General features: G+C 37.3%; 1 protein-coding gene across 1 annotated transcript in view; it reads right to left on the reverse strand.

Annotated features, from left to right (window-relative positions):
• The window catches only part of LOC136036261 (cGMP-dependent protein kinase, isozyme 2 forms cD5/T2-like), a gene marked incomplete in the record, with an annotated part of 170535 nt that overhangs the window by 137274 nt on the left and 18967 nt on the right, over positions 1 to 14294 (reverse strand). Inside the window, 1 exon segment of the mRNA XM_065718394.1 lies at positions 5964 to 6069. Coding sequence (XP_065574466.1) covers positions 5964 to 6069 — 106 coding nt within the window.

Genomic DNA, 14294 nt, shown 5'->3' on the forward strand with positions numbered 1-14294 from the left:
GGCTAGACCCTCCGTTCCTAGGCAGCATAGAAAATCCGTTAGCACACCTGAAAGTGATGAACAGGGGTAAACATCACTGAGCTCCACAACGAGCAAAGTGATGGCCAATGCGCTTCGGGTGACCACAAGACTGGGTACCTTGTGGTGTACCTTATCCCAAGAAAGGCAAGATAATGATGATGAATGTGATACAGAGTAAAAGTTTGGCTACAGTATCCCGTATTAAGCAATGCAATGAGACTTGCACCCTCGTTGAGAAGTGAACTAGCTACCATTCTATCAAGAAGACAAAGCCTAAACACAGACTGCTGGAACCTGTGCTCGATCAAATGCACACTCACACAAGCTTTGAGACAAGACTGAATGGACGCGAGATCTTGACCCTAGAATCCCCGTCGGCAAAAAAGTTCAAGTTTTATAACTCAAGACCATTAGATGGATGGGACCGAGCAGGAGTAGGTGTCTACCAAATCAGCCACTGGGCTTCTCGAATATGAGCTTGTGTCCGAGAGAATTGTATGGGCAAGATTTAAAGGTCGCACCAATAAACTGATAATCCTTAGCGTGTATGCCCCAATAAGAGATGCCACTAAACAACAAAAGACCAGTTTTACAGTGGCCTTCAGACAGTCATTGATATGATCCCACGGAAAGACATCCTCCTAACTGGAGGTGACTTCAATGCTAGAATAGGTGGAAAGCTCAATAGGTCGGAACAGGTGATCAGTAATCACGGCCTTGGAGACAGGTCCACAAATGGAAACAGGGTCTTGTTGTTCATAATGCAGAACAACCTCGCTGTTGCTAACGCCTGGTTTAAATACAAGCCGTGTCAAACATACATACACGCGAATCCGGCGACGGAAGATTAAGGCCCAAATAGATTATCTGCTCATATTCCGATGACGGAAAAACATGGTGATGAACTCGAGAGTGCACAAAGGCGCTGACCCAGGACCAAAAAATGAATCTGACCACTTCTTATTGAGGACAAGGCTAAGCTAAGGACTTGGCGCAAAGAATACTACTATTCTGAGCCAGAAAACAGACGTACTTAGCTGAAAGTAGATGAGTACCGAGAACTATTTGTCACAGAAATCTCGAGCCACTTCGCTCTCCTTCTAGATGACCCAAAGGAATCAACCCTGACTTGTCAGCGCGTAAACTGCCCCGACACAAAGATTGAGATGAAATGGAAAAAGTTCAAACACCAAAACAATGAAGCCACCACAAGCCGCACACTTGGGTTTGTTAAACAGAAAAACAAAAAGTAGTTCTCAGAAAAAAACACTCAAACTCTCTGGAAAGAATAAAGAGGTGACCAGCAAAAAGTCACCCACACATAAAATGCTGCGATAAGAATGTCATAGATCAGAAAGAGCTGACAAAAAAGCCTACCGGTCCAATAATTTTAGCGAAAGTAGATCTCAGAAAAAAACACTCAAACTCTCTGGAAAGAATAAAGAGGTGACCAGCAAAAAGTCACCCACACATTAAATGCTGCGATAAGAATGTCACAGATCAGCAACAGCTGATAAAAAAAGCCTACCGGTCCAATGATTCTAGCGATATGGAATGAGCCGCATCACGGAATGATACTCAAAAACTCTATCAGATACTTGGAGAATGTACTGGGAAGAAGAAGCAAACTGCCATCCCTTTGTTTCAGGCAAAAGGTGGGAAAATGCTCACAACAAGTGAAGAACGTATCAAAAAATGGCGATTACATTTTATGAGCAACTGAGACCAGGACCAATAACTAAACCATCAGGCGTATGTAATATATGTACGACCAAGGATGAAGTAACCAAGGCGATCAAAGTACTGAAAAACCATACAAGCCCAGGAATAGACGGTATTTCTGCCGAGCCACTGAAAGTTCTTCCCAAGCTGGTGGTGGGTGAGCTTTATAGTTTGATCACCGAAGTTTGGGGATGATCATTACATACCCGATGACTGGAAGACCTCAATAATTATCCCTATCTTTAAAAAGGTGACCCAATGGATTGTAAAAACTACCGAGGGATATCCCTTATCCCTATTGCTGCCAAGATGTTCGCAATCATACTTTTAAACAGATTTTAAGAGGGTAGAAACCGCCAAACGCGGCCCAACCAAGCAGGATTAAGGCCGGGCATGGGCTGCTATGACCAGATATTTAGCCTGCGACAGATCCTTGAACACCGGTTTGAACACCAGCAGGAAACAATTCAAATTTTTAGGACTTCATTACTGCTTTTGATTCGGTCCACCATAGTGCAATATGGGAAGCAATGAGAGAGGATGGTGTACCTGAGAAGATCATCGGTCTGCTCAGGACATGCTATGCTCGAACAAAGGTACGAGTCACAACAAAGGACGAGCTTTAAGACCTGGCTTCGACTGAGGAGGGTGTATGTCAAGGCTGCATCCTTTCATCAGCTTTGTTAAACTTTGTGATTGATCGGATCCTAAAGATCCTTGACATTTACAAAGGTGTTGCAGTGAGCCACACCTTCTTCGACACGGATCTTGGCTATGCTGACGACGTGAACATGCTTGCTGAATCTGTTGCGGAAGCCCAGGCTATGATAAGTGACATGGCAGACAAGGCACTCTCGACTTGTCTCCAAATAACCATGTGAAAGGCTGGGATGGACGAAACCCCTGTGGCCCTAAACGGTAGTCAGATTCAAGATATCCAGTCGTTCAAATACCTCGGCTCAATGGTAAACCCTGCTGGCGAATCTTCGGATGAGATTTGGAGCCACTTATCGTCAGCCTAGAGTGTCTGCCTTCAACTACAAAAGGATCTCTGGAAGCGGAGCAAAATTTCAACACGGACGAAGCTCCAAGTATATGAAGCTACGATTCTCTCTGTTCTCTTCATTGGATTTGAGAGACGGTCAATGAAAGCGGCCGAGGCCTTGGTCTTGAATACCTTTAACCATAAATGTCTGAGTTGTACCATGGGCATCCACCTCTCAGATAGAATCTCTAATGACGAACTCAGGAGAAGATGGGGTGGCCCACATGTCTCTGATATTGTTAAGCTGAGGAGACTGAGATGGTTTGGTCACGCCACACGAAGACCAGATGACCAAATAAGCAGGAGATGCCTCAAATGCCTACCACTACCGGCATGGAAGAAGAGAACAGGAAGCCAAGAAAAGACGTGACTCACGACAGTGAAGTTTTATCTTCAGCAATTCGGAGGATTCAGAAGATACAGTCATCGTTGGGATCGTCAGTGGCTGGAGATTGTAGAGCATGCCACCCTCGCGCGAAACTTCTGAAAGAAGACATGTCGTCGTCTGCTGGGCACCACGATGAGCCTGGATATGGCTTGAACATTCAACCAGTACAAGCAAAAAGTAAGCATCACTGTACCTTGATCAGCTGAAAAGTTCTAAGGATATTATGGGGTATATCGTTTTTTAATGTTAACTTTTTCAAATTCTATTCCCTAAAGTGGTAAATCCAGTGATACTAATAGGAAGTTATATTCAGCTATCTTTTCTCTTTCGATTCGTGAAATATTGCAAATTAAAATAATAATATTTTTAATGGGCGAAAAAAGATAAAGAAGAGCAAATGCACCCGTATCGAAGACTTTCAACTCCTGTTGCAAAATCGCACGACGCTTACAAATTTTGTACCTGATACTGTTATGACAACCTTTTAAGTAGAAAGAACATCAAAACGAAAACATATTTTGTCCCCTAGATCCATCTTAGGTCCATTCATACATAAAACTACATTTTCTGCGATTCCTATAATTTTTCTTTAGTTGTTACACGAATATTAAGTTTTTTGCAGACACCATTGCCATGCTGAACCGTGAAACAACGCAAAAGTAAGTGGAAACTAATTCCGTAAACTTGAAAATGCTTCTCATTTGTAAAAATTCACACATAAGCAATCTTTTGATCCCCTCTCCTGGTATTTTCTGTTTATGCAATTGTTTTAAACTGGTAAAATGTATATCTTTCATATTCTTTATGCTCTTATCTTTCAATGAATGCTTTAATGACACTGAATATGCGTTAAATGTACACTTTCATCTTGCAATTTGTGCTATTCTTAGAACTTAGCATTTGCTCCATTCAAAATCAGAAAAAAAAAAGGATTCTAAGATATATGAACGAAGTTCAAAACAATATAAATGTAATAAAATGGGATAACATGTTTTTCTAAGATATTCTTCAAGGTAAGTCAATTAACTAATACTTTGAAAAGTTTAATCTTGAATGATTTTCATAATAAACATATTAATACATGGCTTAGATATTTAACTATTCAATGATTTATATACATATATATATATATATATATATATATATATATATATATATATATATATATATATATATATATATATATATATATATATGTATATATATATATATATATATATATATAATTTCTGTTCAATTTCTATTTGATAACAATATTTTACTGTTTTATTCTTACATAATTTTATTCTTTCAATCACTGCTTTTGCTATAATAAATTATTTCAATCTGACTATAATAAATATGTATCTACATATATTTCTAACAGAGTGAATCAAAATTTAGGGGATCCGCGTTAAGACAAACCATTCATGCCTAAATCGTAGATATAAAGGGCAAAAATAGGACAAGAGGTACAGGTAGAAAACCGAATATAAGCTTTGAAAAACAAAGGGAATTGCTGGAAGCGACAAAAACGAGAGGTCGTTCCTTTTCAGCCACCTTGTGTTCATCTCGGAACGCCATGTGTACCTTACTGTTGCACCACATGGGGCACAGTTTCATCACACATGATACATTCCCAACAGCTTTTGGTAGAGTTCTACCACGCTCGGCATACTTACACCACGCTTGGCACACTTTCGCCATGCTTGGCACACGTCAAATTGTGTAAGGGATTTCTGAGAGTTGGTGACCCCTCAGACAAAAGCAGGGCCATAATACCCATGGTAACAATTAGAGATGTATACATAGAAGAGGGGAAATAAAAAATCTTCTTACCCAACAATAACCAATAGGGAATGTGGGGTGCAGGGGAGAGATAGTTTCCCCTAAATTCTAAAAACACCTTGTTTGGTACCCTCGTTGAAAAAATACCCTTTAACCCTCCGCAGGTTTTGGGAAATAGATTTTTTATGATCTTGCCCACCTCAGAACTTCCGTGAATTTGCACCCTTGTACGCCCTTATCCTCTCCCCCCCCCACAAAAAAAGAATATCAAGATAGTTTCTAATATTTTCCGTATAAATCGACTATTTTGTCAGTAATTCTTTCTACGATGTACCTGTACTCCCTAACTGGCATCGATACCCTTAAACAAAACCCTATCTATGCTCTTAATGATAGCTTACGATATTTATATTTCCAGTCTTTTTTTATAATTCGCATCGCAATGACACAGAGCCATGGCGAGAAATAAATTTCATTCAAAATGTCGCAGAGCAGTGAGAAATACCAGTAATTTAATTCAAGGTAGTAACAAGTCTGTTGACTTCTTATTGTTATGTACTTAAAATGTCGAATAAATGCTATTTAAAAGACAAAAGATAATGCTAGAAGAATTGAATTATTGCGAACTATGGCCACAAAGTTCAAGAGTAGCTAATTGTCAATGAGAGAAAAGGTAGGAAAAACCACTGAGTTCGTTTTAATTCGATCGTCATGATGAGCTCTTTAGACACAGGATGATGCAAAAATAGAAAAAGAAATCTCGGATGATGCAAAAAAAATGCCTAAAATATATCGGTTTTAACATAGCAGGCATCGCATCTGAACATAATAGCTAAAAAGCTTGCCTTGAAGGCATTAGTGCAGATTTATTTAAAATCAGTTTGGATTTAAATGATCTAGAAGGAGATCCTTTAGTTTGTAGCCCTAGCTGCAGATATTACTGGTCACTGACCCTGTCATACATATGCCAATATTTCATGAGGGTATCTAGACTATCGACAAAAGAAGATGAAGAATTACCTCTTTAGAAATTCAGTGTATTCTGCCTGTCTTATCATTCCCGTTCTCATCATAATAGCTTGAAAGAATTGTCGCTCTATGGCCCAAAGTCTGCAGCCCGTTGGCGCTGTAATAATCAAATCAATTAGAATATAAAGACGACGACTCTTTAACCTACATTCCACGGAAAAAAGGCTCCTTAAATTATTTAAATATCTGCGCACAGTGATGGAATGGGGGCTCACCATAAGACTGGTCCTGATAGACCTATCAGAGAAAGTTGGGCCTAAGAATAGGTTTTATATTTCTGATACACTAACAAAGAACCCTACGCCAAGACTTCACTCGTAAAAGGAGTCTCCCATTAAATGAGGTTCCAAAACATTTCGGGCCAGAGGAAACACAAAAGTAAGTTTGGATATTTGAAGCCCAGGATACCACCCAGGATACACCAAACATTACTCATCAAGGTCGTATCCAGGATTTTTTTTTCGGAGGGTGGGATTGACAAAAACTTTAAAAACAAAAAATGGTCTATATTTATTTTTGTTACGTTTCTACGAGTCGGACAAACATTTCGGGAGGGGGGGATGTTAAAGCCCCTAACACCTCCCCATGGATACGACCTTGCTAATCATAGTAAAATTAACATATGTAATTATTTTTAAGTACCACTTGCTGACGGTGACTATGCAGAATTCTTATGAAAGTTGCCAAAATATGTGGTGACTAGACTATTATTTCAATATGAATCTTAATCACATGAAAAAAGTCTTTAACTGGTAGAATGGAAAAATATACAATGGCGTTCTTTTACATTTTTAGAACCATTTTGTTAAGAATAGTCGAAAGGTCCAAATAATATGTCATCAGGAATGAGATGATTTCACAGTCTCTCGGCTCGATCGTAAATATACATTTTCAAACATAGGCTTTTTGAAAGACAAGGTGGCATGTTTGATTCTGGGTATCCAATTTAAAATTTTTGTTGTTGACGATGTAGGGGGGGGGGCTGAAATGAATCAATAGCTTTTTTTCCTGATTGGCTGTACTTTGAACTTGTTCTCAGAGGTTGTTCACGATAACAAAATCCTCAGTGTCTTCTAAGAGCATACTCTGGAAACGAAACGCATGTCTGAGTAAAAACCGCTGTGCACTCTGATTTTTCGAATTCTTTACAATATCTCGGGAATGGCTTAATGGACCGAGTTAAGGCTCTGAAGGACTGTTGAAGAGTGGGTAGAACAGACTTTGAGAGAATGCAGTACCTTAAGAAGCCCCTTTTCTCGTCCATTATAAACTTTTTAATTTGCATGGTCAAACTATTTAGAAACGATTATGCGGTCTTCCAATGAATTGTAGAGCTTGGATAAGAGATCTGAATAAACGATAGAAAACTAAAATCTGATCCCATCTTGCCTGGAAATCTTAGAAAAACCATTTAACTTCTCCCGTTTTGTGCCGGAGATAAAGGTATTCAGATCCTAGTTGAAAATGTTAGCAAAACTAGACCTACGTTGCCCGGGCAACGTGAAGTGTAGCGGCAACCTGTGTCCGGCTTCGCCGGCTAAAGCGTTGCGAGAGCAACACTTTGGTTTTGTTTCTTCGCTATTGATCAGTAATCACATGATCAAAGGCTATTCCTCAGCCTTGAAAAAACAACAGCAAAATAGTATCGAAAGAAGGGACTAAATTGACTTTGCAGCCAGTTGAACTTTATCCTTTTCAATCGTTGACATCGTGACGGATGAAAACATGGAAAAATATCTTATATAATCTAGTTGGTATTATAAAACCTATCCGTAGCTTTTCAGGATTAAAATACCATAGGTGACACTAATTATTGCGAAACTACCTCATTGTTTTACGTTATCGTTTGTACCCGTTGCGTAAAAACTTAATTCTGTCAGATTTAAAGAGATCGAATACAATGTGCACCAATTTACACAAATTTCTAGCCCAAAGTGAACAGATTCTTACTTACAAGTCCCTCTCCCGTGATAGACATCAGGTTCACCGGAAACAAATAAATGGGTACACCAACTAGCAAAAGTTGCAAACCCCTCCTCACTGAAGATGATTGTAGCCCAACAGTCGATTATTACTTACATTTATTACACTGGATAATTACACTGGAACCAAATTGGTCTAACCATCAAATACACCGGAAACAAATAATAGGTACATCAACTAGCAAAAGTGGCCAACCCCTCATTGCCGAAGATGATTATGAGCTAACAGCCGTTTCTCGCCCAAAGTGAACCGATTCTTATTTATAAGTCCCTTTCCCGTGATAGGCATCAAGTTTACCGGAGAGCCAGTGCAGTGACGCTGTTAAAAGTAGAGTAGCCAAGGCCCAGAGAGCTTTTTCACAGTAGAAATTTTTTTGAAGAATAGGAAGATAAGAAAAAATAGAAAAATAGGAAGATAGGCACGCTTATCAGTAGATTAGGAGAAAGAACAATCAGGGTTAGAAAGAAGAAGTTATTTGTACCCTGTCCTCCGAATGTCAGGAGACCGTCTTCCGAGTGCTGTCTACGAGTGGCAACCCGAGGGTGAGCGAAAAAGGCGGCGACCAAAACACACTCCGACGACAGTATGATTGAGATCTGCGGAGTGCTGAGCTGTCGTTACAACCACAGTGGAAGGACATCACGGCTGCTGCTCCGCTCCGGAACGTTTGGCCAGGCTTTGTTGATGCCCTATGTGCCATATCTGGCCCTGCAGGAACTAATGTCTAAGGTAAGGTAATTTGTGCCCTGACAAAATATTCTCGTCAACTTAGCCGTCATGGCGATGCATTGAGGGATTTTAGGCTATATCCTCTAAGCATTTATATTGATGTATGCCTTTACTAACCTAGATTAGAATATTAGAAGATACAATGATGACAGGAGTCAAGTATTGTTCAGAGGCGTAGGCTCTAAAAAGACGGAGGATGATTTGCTAGATTTTTTCCAGAGGAACTGTCTCTGAGTTGTTTAGGGTACCCGACTGACTAACCGTATCTCAATCAGTAAGCTTTACAAAATATGTGGTTCAATCCTGCTTTCTACAGGCTATATTGAGATGACCAGTTCTGTGGATGAAGGATGACAGATTGTCCAAGATAGTCCTTGTCGGCCAGCAGTCTAGGGCCACACGAAAAGCAGGCAATTCCCGAATGGGAGTGGGGCGATGTCGTAAAGAAAGATTCAAAGGAAATGGAAACTTTTTGGGAGAGTGTAAAGAGGGGGGCTTTAAAAAGATTGGGATCGAGGAGAAGTGTACGTAGCTGTGTTGGTTTCAGGCGTCTTGCTGCTGCAGTAAGTTGTTAGTAGTAGCAGCAGTAGTAATGAAACTTCCATCATTAGAAATTTTTTTTTTTTTTTTTTTTTTTATTTATTTTATTAAACGGATAGAAGTTTCTTTTTAGAGCTCAGAAAAAGATATTCCCTAATAACATTCTAGCACACCTACTTGGAAAACGTTATAAATTAGCTTAAAGGAAGTATCTTTTGAGTAATTTGACAGTTTTGGGAGTTCCCCGTGGCGCTACCCACTTTGATTGAAAACCTTGCCGACACAGGGGATGTAAAATTTTGCTATATATACATTGCATAGACAGTGCTTTGCTTAACAATCAGTAAGAGATTATACGTTTTTTTTTTTTTTTAAACTAGCCTCTCGTTAGCTTTTCGAATAGTTGGCAAATTTAAAATCCTCCGTCAATTTCTATCAAAACTGCGTTGAGACTTCCTGTGGTGCTTGCGGAATTTGCTATTGGACTCCTTGTCCCTGAGAATGTCAATCGTTTTTTTTTTTTATCAAACAATGCTTTTTTTGTATTTTCGCTAAAAAAAAGTTGAAAAAAAGATGAAAAATTTACTTCCTCTTAGTATTGAAAAATACATCTTATCCGTCTACCCTAAATTTTCTTTAACTGTCCGTAACCAATGTCCGTAACAGCTCCAACTTTAGAAATTCCCCTCACTCCTAAATCCAAAAACACCATTTCTTGACTGATAGACGGGGAAGAAGAGATGGGAAGAACAGGAAAAGATTATTTTTTTTAATGAAATGATGGAAGAAAATGGGTCTATTTTCAAGGGTACTTAGAGGAGAGGGTTATGATGTCTTCGTATCAAGTAAGACTGAGATTTATGCAAAGATTTTCAATCCGTACGAATTAAATCAGCTTCCTCATTGAGGCATATGTTTTTAACTAAAAAGATTACTAGAAAGTGTTTGCAAAAAAGGAGAAAGATCTAAGTTCTACAATGAAAGAAAGAGACTTTTTTTATGCATTAAATAAATATCCAAGGATTGTTTTCTGCTTAGAGTAGGAGTGTTTTAAGCTGGCTAGTCTACCAAAATTGCTAAATGTTTGCTTCATCTATGATCCAAAAGGCTATTAGTGTCGACGTGACCTTTCTTTCTTTTCTCTTTTCGTCTTAACTGCAGTCTTTCTTACTCTTAAAATATATTTTTTTTTCTTGCTTTTAATTGTCGTTACAAAAGGATTCCAGACATAAATTCAATGTATTCAGCATTTTTTTTTTCTAGTTACTTCAAAAGATATGCTTCAAGTCTCCTTTCATTAGTCAGTCATTTAAAAATTCTTCCTCCATTAAAAAGATATTTTTTCTTAAATTTGTCACTTAAAAACCACAAATGTGTAGCTGACATTGAATGTGTAGATACAAAAGGATTCCAGACATAAATTCAATTATTCAGCATTTTTTTTCTAGTTACTTCAAAAGATATGCTTCAAGTCTCCTTTCATTAGTCAGTCATTTAAAAATTCTTCCTCCATTAAAAAGATATTTTTTCTTAAATTTGTCACTTAAAAACCACAAATGTGTAGCTGACATTGAATGTGTAGATACAAAAGGATTCCAGACATAAATTCAATTATTCAGCATTTTTTTTCTAGTTACTTCAAAAGATATGCTTCAAGTCTCCTTTCATTAGTCAGTCATTTAAAAATTCTTCCTCCATTAAAAAGATATTTTTTTCCTAAATTTGTCACTTAAAAACCACAAATGTGTAGCTGACATTTAGCACCACTATAGAGCTCTTGATATCATGGGGAAATTTCAATGTCAAAAAGTATATAGTTGTCATACGAAAAAAAAAAATCCTGTTATTATTTTGGATTCCTCGAAAATTTTCAAGAACTGTCCTAATACTGTTTAAAAATAAGGATTAACGAAGCTCTTCGACGCTAAAACCAAAGAAAAAATTAAAAAGGTGATTTGGTCAGAATTGCTTCTAAAATGCTGGTATATTTTTTTGTTCGTCGAATACCTTCGACTAATCCGAAAATTGCCTTAAATTTTTTTTCTACTGAAAATGTGAAACTCTGGTTGAAAAGAAGTCCCTTAGAAGATTTCAACTACAATTTCCTCAATAAAGACTTTAAAAACTCAACAAAGATTAAAAAGAAGATTTGGGCAGATTGGCTTCTAAAAGATTGATAAGTTACTTGCGTTGAAAACGTTTATTTCTTCCTCCAACTAATTCCATAATAGCCTTAAATCCTCTTTATTCTGGACAAGCTTAAGTGCTAATTCAACAAAAACACCCTTAGGTGATTTCAATTACCATTTCCCTCAATAAGACCCTCACTCAATCACGGATACTTCCCATGCTCACTCAAACTAGATTAAGGAAGACAAATTGCCAAATTTAAAAGTAGCGTTAACACTAAAACCGAACTTTACAAGTGAGAAAACTAAACAAGAAATGGAAACAATTAGGAGCGTATCAAACAGTTCGTGGTAACGAACTGTAGTAAGGAGCGACCCGGCTCAATAGTAACCAAAACTCTAAAAAATGGAATTTTGATACCAATACTTACATCAAAAGAATCGCATTTTAATGCTGATTTTAAATATATAAGTTTCATCAAGTTTAGTCTTACCCATCAAAAGTTACGAGCCTGAGAAAATTTGCGTTATTTTAGAAAATAGGGGGAAACGCCCCCTAGAAGTCATAGAATCTTAACGAAAATAACATCATCAGATTCACCGTATCAGAGAACCCTACTGTAGAAGTTTCAAGCTCCTATCTACAAAAATGTGGAATTTTGTATTTTTTGCCAGAAGGCAAATCACGGATGCGTGTTTATTTTTTTTTTTGTTTTTTTTTTGTTTTTTTCCCCAGGTGTGATCGTATCGACCCAGTTGTCCTAGAACGTTGCAAGAGGGCTCATTCTAACGGAAATGAAAAGTTCTAGTGCCCTTTTTAAGTGACCAAAAAAATTGGAGGGCACCTAGGCCCCCTCCCACGCTAATTATTTTACTAAAGTCAACGGATCAAAATTCTGAGATAGCCATTTTATTCAGCGTATTCGAAAAACCTTATAACTATGTCTTTGGGGACGACTTACTCCCCCACAGTCCCCATGGGAGGGGCAACAAGTTACAAACTTTGACCAATGCTTACATATAGTAATGGCTATTGGGAAGTGTACAGGCGTTTTCAGGAGGATTTTTTTGGTTGGGGGAGGGGTTGAGAAGAGGGGGATATGCTGGGGGAACTTTCCCTCGATAATTTGTCATGGGGGAAGAAAATCTCCATGAAGGGAGCGCAGGATTTACTAGCATTATTTAAAAAAAACAATGAAAAAATAAATATGAAAAAGTTCTTTCAGCTGGAAGTAAGGAACAGCATTAAAACTTAAAACAAACAGAAATTATTACCCATTTGAGGGGCTCACCTCCTCCTAATACCTCGCTCTTTACGCTAAAGTATTTTTAGTAATTTCAACTATTTATTCTACGGCTTTTGTGATTCTGGGGTCATTCTTAATGAATTGGGACAGAATTTAAGCTTTAGTGTAAAGAGCAAGGATCTGACAAGGGGGCGAACCCCCTCATATATGTAATAAAAATATGAGAATATAAAAGTTCTTTACGTAAGCTAATTTATAAGTTACGTAAATCTTTTACTAATAAAAATGTTCGTAAAAAATTAAAAGTTCTAGTTGCCTTTTTAATTAACCAAAAAATCGGAGGGCAACTAGGCTTCCTCCCCCGGTCTTTTTTCTCAAAATCATTCGATCAAAATTATGAGAAAGCCATTTAGCCAAAAAAAAAAAAAAATGCAAATTTCGTTTTAATTATTCCTCTGCGGAGAGCCAAAATCAAAACATGCATTGATTCAAAAACGTTCAGAAATTAAATAAAAAAAAAAACAAGTTTTTTTAACTGAAAGTAAGGAGCGACATTAAAATTTAAAACGAACAGAAATTACTTCGTATATGAAAGAGGCTGCTTCCTCATCAACGCCCCGCTCTTTACGCTAAAGTTTTTTACTGTTTTAAAAAGAAGAATTGAGAGACAGAGTCAAACTTTAGCGTAAAGAGCGGGGCGTTGATGAGGAAGCAGCCTCTTTCATATACGAAGTAATTTCTGTTCGTTTTAAGTTTTAATGTCGCTCCTTACTTTCAGTTAAAAAAACTTGTTTTTTTTTATTTAATTAATATTTAAGGCGAATCAAATTAAAGTAGGCCCAAAGTAAGTAAACCCAAATACTGATGAAAACAACGTTATATAGGTTTATGGAATCAGAGTTTCAGAATCAGAGTAATTTGGAACGATCTCAGGGATATACAGGCTGGAATATCCCCATGGAAAGGAGTTTCGAAAGACTTTGACAATTTCCTGGGAATTGACCAAAAACCAAGAAAGTGTTTTTGGAAACTATAACGATTTAAATTATCGAGTAAACATTAGGATATTTCTACATAAAATTTAAAATGTTTTATATTAACTTTTCTCGTTTAGAAAAATAGATGAATAATTCTTAACAAAAATAAGAAATATTCATGGGTTAAAACTATTTAGATATTAATTTTAGAAGTACAATATTTTTCTTATATTATCTGCAAACAAAACTTGGGTAGTCATGCTTTACAAGAAATCCGAGAAATTGAAACAAAGAGTGACTCTCGTCAATCAAAATCGAAACTGTACAAAAACGGATTTTTATAACAGCACATACTACAAAAGAGCCTTTTTTATTAATACCAATTCCAGATCAACAAAATTCTGTGTTAAAAGTGACTCATCAGAAGTTGTTAACGTAAGAAATTATGCATAGTTCTGCAAAATTACTAAAAAGCTTTGCGATCTTGACAAAACTCCAGCATCCAGTTTAACATGTCTGAGAACCCACGAACAGTTTTGAGCATTGTATCTAGAAAACTACTGATATCGTATTTCTCTTCAATAGTGCAACCACTGATCCGTGTGTGTGGTTTTGTTTTGGTAGATTTTCTTTTAAATGATAAGAGTGAGTATGGTATTTATTGAGGCATTACCTTGGTTTCTGGAAAAAGCAAATTACTTAGTATGATGATACTTT

This window comes from Artemia franciscana, chromosome 15 (genome assembly GCF_032884065.1).
Source record: "Artemia franciscana chromosome 15, ASM3288406v1, whole genome shotgun sequence".
Lineage (NCBI taxonomy): Eukaryota > Metazoa > Arthropoda > Branchiopoda > Anostraca > Artemiidae > Artemia > Artemia franciscana.